The following is an 8,357-nucleotide window of genomic DNA, read 5'->3' as shown; positions in this document are numbered from 1 at the left end:
AATGGTTTACCTGTTTTTTTTTGTTTTTGTCTACCATTTAGGACAATTTCGGTTTTAATAAGTTCATTTACGAGTGGCTAAGCGTGTCTGTGACTGAGAGAGAGAGAGAGAGATAGAGTTAAAAACAAAAACACGGCGCGTCTGGAAGTATTTGGACGACTTCCGACCTTTTCCCTTGTGGAATAATAAATAAAAACAGCACCACTAATCTGTACATTGGGACCTTTCCTTTTTTTTAAACATAGTTTTCTGGACAATCGCGATACATTTACCAAATAATATAAAAAAAAAACATACATGCACATACTCACTTATACGGTAGTTCATTATTTAGTTATCACAGATATTTCGCTTCATTTCTCGTTATGTTTTCATATTGCCATGGTTTTTGATTTTTCCAACCCGACTGGGCTGGGGGATGTGGGGTGGCCACACACGCGACAAGAACAATACTATTTACACACTATGGGCATTCTGGGCACATACGTTTCGTCCCTAAACCGCGAGCGCACACAATTTCCCGCAACAGGAGTAATAGTGAGTGAGTGAGAGATAGTGTCGGATTAATAAATATAATTTCTTGATGGAGCGCCTTTGCACCCCAAAGCCCACCGGACGCATTGGCCTATTACGCGTTGGCTGCGGTCGCGGATGCCGCCGGTCCGGCTGATCCGGTGCGTGATTCGGCGGCTGCGGCTGCCGCCGCCTGCATCTCTTGCAGTTCCTCTTCCTCGCGGGTCAACGGGACGGTTGAGTGATTGTACAGACCCTGGGCCATCAGTTGCAGGGCGAGGGGGTTCTTCTGGCCGGACGATTTCTTGATTTTGGCGCGTTTGTTCTGGAACCAGATTTTGATCTGTGCCTCGTTGAGGCCCAGCTCGGCACTCAGCTGCTGACGGCGACGCTCGGTGAGGTATCGGTTTTCGGCAAACTCGTGCTGTTAATGAGAGGGGTGGACAAAATGGATCTATTATTGGAATGGATTATGCATATGAAGAGATAGCTAAACAAATTTTAAATTTAAAGCTTGTAGTAATGAGAGCTAAGTTATTGCCACCTTAACCCAGTGATTAAGTAATTCTCTTGTCCAAAAAGACTCAAAGGTGAAAAACATTCTCAAGGATTTTTCCCTCAAAGATGCTCTAGGTGAAATAAGCATTCTGAGCATTTCAAGGATTCGATTCAAAACATTAAGTTTCGAGTGCAATGCTTGTCATAGAGAATTAATCAAATATTTGTTCTTTGGTTGGGTTCTAATTCCCTAACACAAGTAATAGAGTAAGAACACTCCACAATTTATCAAAAGGGCCAGATCTCTTGAGGTCTGTCTCTGCCTTCTGATTACTTTGAAAGCTAATCTTCTGAATGTTATAAAATATAAACAGAGCTTCCTTTGATTTTTTGTCTAAAAATGCTTGTAAATAACAAACATTGAACATGTCTCAAGAAATTAATTCTTTCAACCAATCTTTTACATTTAACAGAATATGAGTCGTATGTGGTTGAAGAAATGATTTTGACTGAAAAAATATTAGCTTCTTTAATTTAAAAACACATTATCTATTACTCACAAATTAGTAAAAGAACATCTCACGGTTATATGTAGTTAATTAGTTCATAGAGATTCCAAAAATTAAATTGAACAACTTATTTTATGAAAAACTAAGTCTCGACCTCAACTCTTGATCTAAAAACTTCCAAATTTATGATATTAATAAGAGTTTGCTCTTCAAGAAAATGCGATAAAAAATTACTCAATATTTCAGAACAAACTGACTGCTGCACCTTCCCTTGAGAGAGTAATTGGAACGGGAAACATCTTCAAACCATTTTAAACATGGTATAATAAATGCTCTAATTCGAGCATTTAACACATCATAAATCACAAGAATTTTCAAAGCCCGTTAGCCATACGACTCTGTCCAAAGTTGCCTCTGTTATGTCACCAAAAATTAGAGCACTTAAACCAGTTAACAATGTGCACCGAATTAGTTCGACAAACACAACCTTTCACAACCTAGAACCTGCACCGTTTTCCACCAGATTGTTACATTTCACGTCGTTTAAACTAATTCTGAGCTGGAAAAGCAGCGCCGCTCGTGCAAACCGTACCTTTAACCGTGCCAGCTGGGGTCCGCTGAATGCCGTCCGTGGTCGCTTATCGTCCGCGAGTGCCGATGCTGCAGTCTGTTGCGCCGCACTGCTGCTCTTTTCCGCCGGGCTTTTCTTTGGTTTGCGCGTTCGTGGACCTGCACGCGGGAAACGAGAAGAAATGCGCGGAATCTCGTTAGTATACGGTGATGAAATGGGGGATAAATAAAAGCCATCTTTTACGAAAGAAAAAAAAAACCCTTCTTTTAAAGCGCGACCCTCACCGGATCATTGTTGAGATCGTGGTTGGTTGAAAGAATAATCAAACGGTAGCGATGCGTAATAATTGATGTACAAATAGCCTTACCCCGGGACGATGCGGACCACTAGGGCGCGAGCGAGACACAGATACAGCGGAAATTAGCCCCCCGAAATAAAAAAAAAAGCGTCGTTCTCGAGTGATGCGCCGGAGAAGACCACCGTGGTGGTTTTTGAGAAGATTTTTCCCGCGCCTTTCGTCGGCTGAGTGGTGCCCTATGGCGCCAAACGGTGCCCTTTTTCCCGGTGGTACCTTCAAGCATTTCCCAAGCGCCAGCTGGGAACGTTTTACACCATCTCCAGTGCCATAAGGTCTTTAACAACAAAAAAAAAACGTAAGCGTAAGGAAAAGGAGACAGTTTGAGTGGCCAGAAGAAACTAAGCTGGGTACCACAAAACCCCCATAAAAAAAAACACAACCAACAATCGTTAACTGAACGGTGGAAGGAAAGCGGAAAGGCAGCATTACACATTGCCTGTCGTCATGTTTGCGCTCATGTTGTTATGGATCGTTTGTTGTTTGCTTTTCCTGAAAGATGTACATAGAGTAGGATGTGTGTGTGTGTGTGTTTTTTTTGTATTTCAATACTCTTCCTTCATTCTTTCCCCCGATATGGGTGTTTGTTTTCCCATTCCCACCCTGGGTCAGCATCGCGCATAGCTCACGAGGTACACGAGGATTGCGTACACGGGAACAATAACTCGCCCATTTGTGGTATTTTTGTTTGTTTATCATATGCACTTGAGCCATCCGTGGGCCATCGTCAACCCTACCCTCCATACCTTGAGGGTGGTTCCGATCAAGAACGCTTCGATTCTATTACATCTGCTCTGCTCATCACGTGATTTCAATCTGTTCTCGCATGCCTCAAGTATCATGTCGTGCATTATTTTATGATCGCGATGATGATCGTACACACTCTGTGTGGAGGTAAAACAACATGCGCTTGATTGGAACGGACCTCCGGGACATTGTCGGTGCCGTACCGTGCGGAAGTGTGCCGGTTGGGGGGGTTTGGAAACGGAGGGAATGAGATGATTTTTCCCGGAAAGCTCTCACCACGGAAAAGAGTTCCCAAGGACTTTTCAACGAACATTCGACAGTCGCCACAGATGGCGGCTGCATACGATCGTTTGCGTGCCGTACTGTGGAATTCTCGAGAGGATCGCCTTCCCCAAGTTAAACCCGAAGTCTCGTCCACGTTGTGGAGGTTCCTCTAAATGAAAGGGAAAAAAGGAGCTCCATGCACAAAAAAAAAAAAAAAACAACACGAAACAAAGGTGTGAATGGATCAAAAACTGTTTTTGTTGTTTTATGCGTCTAATATCTGTTTTCGTTTCGCATTTCCCTAACCTTTATCCGTGCCATCTAATGCGTAAAGACACACCACAGCACTTAGCCGTGTTCCATTTGATTGGTGTAAAACAAATCGAAACTGTTGTGCTGATGCTTGATCGCAACTGACCACAAAACGCAGCCAGAGGAATTGAGTGCCGGAAACGAACGTCAAACATTGTGCGAGCGATGCATGAAGGTGATAATTTTACACCGATCTGTCTGCTCTTGATCGTCACGATGGGGTTTGTCGTGATCGTGGTTTGTGTTGGAGCTTAAACGATATGTTGTAAGGGTGAAAAACTTTCCAATCTCCTTATAATCTAACTAAATCAAGCATTACTATCGCTTACTGCCATCGAAAATTCCCTTACTGTATGCGTCAATGTATCTCCGAAAGATCGATAGTCTTGCTGCTGATTTGCTTACATAAACCAAATCAAAAGATCGTATTTGCACCTTCATATCTAAATCTTCATGATCATGACCCAAACTCAGGCGATTTAGCATCGTAAGAGAGAGGTCTCTTCAACAAAGTGAAAAATGTCACCAAAAGTTAGTGATTGTACTTAGCAACCTTTAAATAATATCTTTTTTGCGTAATATACTGAGAAGGAATAATGTCCTTTTGGGGATTGAGTTCGGGAATCTTGGATTCTTTTGATGTTGGAACCACTCAGTTGTAAGAAAATCCAGCTCAGGTTATTCAAATGAAAAGGTTTTTCTTCTAAAAGGATCTTTGAATGAATTAAAACACTTTTATTAATGATTGCAAGCTAAAGTAAGCGTTTCAAACAGCAAATAATTAAAAATCCATTCGGATGACTCAGCTTGTAAACCTTCGTGCGCACGCTAAACGTATGTCGCTGGTCGCTGGATACAGTCAACCTAGTTCCTCGATGAAACAACCATAAATCAAACGTCCACTATATTACACCCATTTGTCCGGTTTGCAACAGAAAACGCTACTCAAAAATAAAAAAAAAGTTCCTGTGATCCCCCGACCAGTCCACCAGAAGCATTGGGAAGCAAATGCACACCGCCGGATGCGTGTTTCATTCCTTCAAGACCAGAAGTATACTCGCACGGTCGCAGGGTGATAGACGCAACCGACGGGCACGGGCCACGGCATCGGTTCGGTTCAAGTTCCCGCCCGTAGTGGGTGGTCTCGGATGGGACGTCTGGTCGTAAAGTCGGCCAATTAGCATTTCTATTACCGATCGCGCCCGGCGTACTACCATCGCGAACCACCCGGTGCACCGCGAGCGGGTTCTCGGCTTACCAGGAGTAATTAATTGTGTTTGATTTCATAAACGATGGTTTATTACTCCATTCAATTAAAATCCTTCCACGGGCCCTAAACCGTTCCTGCTTGATCGACAATTCCTTTCCACCCCCTGGAACAAAGATGTATCTTGCAGGTAGGTGTGGTAATATCTCCGCATTGATTGCTTCCTTCGGGTGGCTTCTTGCAATTTTTGCGGCAAAGAAAGGAATGCGATACGATCGCTTCCTTCACCGGGCCTTCCCTGGAACCGCGACCGGGAAGACAATCAATTGCCACAAGCCATCAAATCCTTCCCATTCAAGCATCGTGTATCCTGTTCTGTTCTGGATCATGTTCACAAACACTTCAGAAACGGATTCTCAGCCCATGTTCGCATGTTTACTTACGTACTATTCCTCATTCAGAACGCGCCTGAAGTGAGTGTTAAAAAAGCTTCGTTTTGTTCGTTTCTTATGCTGCCCTTATAAAAACAACTGCGTCGGAACGAAGTCCACAACTTGTAGGTAGATAGATCGATGTGGTACCCATACTACACTGTTTTCATTTCACATTTATGATCTCGTTCTCGATGACGTTCTCGAGGCGGTCGCCGGGAAAAAGGTTATGTTTTTCTTGGTGTTTTTTTTTTTATTGCCATACGCCCTCTGTGCCGTTCTGGGCCGATTCTTTATCGAGCTAATGTTTGCGTTTTGCCACAATCGAAAGGTTATTAGAAGCTTGATCGGTACGAGCGCCGTACAAACACTTCACCCGGTGACTCACGCTTTGTCGCTGGAGTGTTTTTTTTCCTGAAGGCGTTGAGATGAAACTGAAAGACGGTATCAAAACATCGATCAAATCTCCCGCAAAAGGAGTTTCCCAAGTGCATACGAACAATGAGAATGAGAAATATTTACACATGCTGCTAAATAATCAATCAATATTTATGAATATTATTCTTCATATAATTTATCTCGAAGATCCTGCTTTATTGCATTTTTTTTATTCGAGACAAGAATTCCAGTTTGAGTAATATTCTTGATGTAGCACATTTACATTCCAAAAGCGTTTTCGCTTGCCAATTCTCACATTCAAAGTCTCATCTCTCATCAATTCCCCATCAGCCTATCCCATCCTTCATTCAACGGGGGAAATAAAACCGAACCAAACAAAAAAAAAAAAAACAGTCAGAAGCAAAATCAAGATACATGCTCAGGACAGCATCCGACGGCATTCCGGGCAGCCGGAGATCCGTCGTGGGTGGTCCCGCACATTAACCGGAATTTCTTTATATCGCTTTATTGTAATTGCTCCTGACGGCTGTGGAGCGTTTGCGAATGCGAATGCGTTCCTTTCGGTGAAGGGAGAAAGGATCCGGAGCGAACCAAAAAACAAAAAAAAATGGAAAGAAAAACCCCCTCACGAAAGCCCTCGAAAAAGGCTCCCATACTCCCATTCCGGTCTTCGCACTCTCTCACAAGATCACGTTCGCAATCAGTCGAACCGGGCATGTTTGTCGACTGATTGTGTGCATCCATAAGCGGACGGGTGAATAAATAAAAAAAAAAAAACAAACACGTGCACACAAACACATCGCAAGCGCTTCGAAATGGTCGCACATTTTAATGTCAGCACAACGGTGCAAAGCAGCACGGGCAGCATTGCCATTTTTTCGACACACGAAACCAGGCTTTTCCACGCGCGACAGGTTGCAAACGGGGTCGAAGACATCCATTTTGTGTGATTTGCGTGATGGAAATGAGATTGCCGTCGGATTAACCGTCGGATCCTTGCAAATGAAATGATCCTCATTAGCGAAGGAACGGACCCGGGTCGGCAAATTGGTTCGATTATTTATCAATGCATATGAGCGGTTGGGCGAAAGAATAATATACGATCCATAACTGAAGAATGTACGCTGAAAATGGCACGGAACACCGTTCGAAATTCCGAAAACCATTTAGTGACTTACGCTAATAAACTGTGATGGCGCAATTATTGCACATTTCAGTATAAACACATAAGTTACGCTAGCCTTGCCCCGCGATTCGGTCTATCCCTCCCGACGGTTTGCGTTGGTTTTATTTGCAACCAAAAAATAATCAATAGTTTATTGATTGTTTGACCTGTCCAGGCAGGCGAAAGCTTTCAGCCCAAATAAGGGAAATAACATTTATATCACAGCCCATCACCACGACAGCTCTCAACAAGGCTCCTGCTAGAGACGCCCGCTACCGGACGGATTCCCTCGAGTGATGGAATTTTCTAATTAAAACTTAAAACAATTAATTAAATCGAAAACTGTTCAATTCCATGGCTGGCCTTTTTGTTGCGATGCCAACGAAGAATGTGCAGCCTGTCATCGGCACGTTGGCAGAAGTCGAGCACTGTACTGCCCGGACAAAAGAGCGCTTTTAAAGTGTACGAACGAGGAGGTTCACTCCACTCAATATGTCTCAATCGATCGAAGTTCTAGCCGAACGACTAAACTTATCCTATGGCAACAAAGGAGTGTTGTCCCCGGCCTGTACTACACCGAAAAACAGCCAACGATTCTACTCGACTGATTTGCAATCATTTAACTAACATTCTTCTGCTCTTCTTCCAGCAGGCGAGTTGTGCTTTTTTGCTTGCCCTCGATGGAGCAATTCGAACGACGCACTAGTGCGTCGTTTCCACACGACAAACGGTGCTACAAATAGAACAATTTTAGTAGGTGCTCAGTAGGGGAAAGCTCTAATGACATCTGCAACTGTCAAGCGGCTCGAAAATTGAAACCACAAATAGAAGTGTAAAGAAGCGTATCCTTCACGGAGGCATTTGTTCAAGAATCCTCACTTCCTCACTAGAACGGGACCTAGAAAGTTCGACAGCTAAACCGGGCAGGAAAGATAGCCTGAACTGAAGACGTTCGAAAGGGACCTTCCTAATAGGGTTGAGACCCATCGTGAAGTAGATGGTCCGTGGGTGAGAAATTAGCTACACTTTTACGACATCCCTTTCGGGGGAGCTCTTCAAAAGAGCTTCCCAAAAAAACAACGAAAGGACCGAGTCTTTCCGACGGACAGAACAGGAGGCCCAGTTATTTTAAGGCACTCCTTCCAACTTCAAAACGCCAGGCCAGGGAAAAAGGGGGGTTCCGACCCCATACTAACTCCCAACCGGAGGACCTGGCACTGGAGAGATGCCCACGTTTTCCAGTGGCAATTGAAAGTAATGATAGTCTTCGACGTTTCGAAGCCGTAGACGAGCTGCTGATTCATGTACCGGTGAGTTATTTGGCTAAAATTTAAATGCTTAATTGCTTTGGGGTGCCCCCGAAAGCAAACGAGCATCGACCGCACG

General features: G+C 43.7%; 1 protein-coding gene across 1 annotated transcript in view; it reads right to left on the bottom strand.

Annotated features, from left to right (window-relative positions):
• Positions 1 to 628: 628 nt before the first annotated feature.
• Positions 629 to 8,357, bottom strand: part of LOC128711862 (homeobox protein invected) — a 62,476-nt gene continuing 54,747 nt past the window's right edge. Inside the window, exons 2-3 of the mRNA XM_053806749.1 lie at positions 2,113 to 2,249; positions 629 to 937 (exon numbers count right to left, since the gene is read on the bottom strand). Coding sequence (XP_053662724.1) covers positions 629 to 937; positions 2,113 to 2,249 — 446 coding nt within the window. The remainder of the gene's footprint in view (positions 938 to 2,112; positions 2,250 to 8,357) is intronic.

The sequence above is a fragment of the Anopheles marshallii genome, chromosome 3 (assembly GCF_943734725.1).
Source record: "Anopheles marshallii chromosome 3, idAnoMarsDA_429_01, whole genome shotgun sequence".
Classification (NCBI taxonomy): Eukaryota; Metazoa; Arthropoda; class Insecta; order Diptera; family Culicidae; genus Anopheles; species Anopheles marshallii.
The sequence above is the reverse complement of the archived record's forward strand: the minus strand, read 5'-3'. Positions and strand labels throughout refer to the sequence as shown.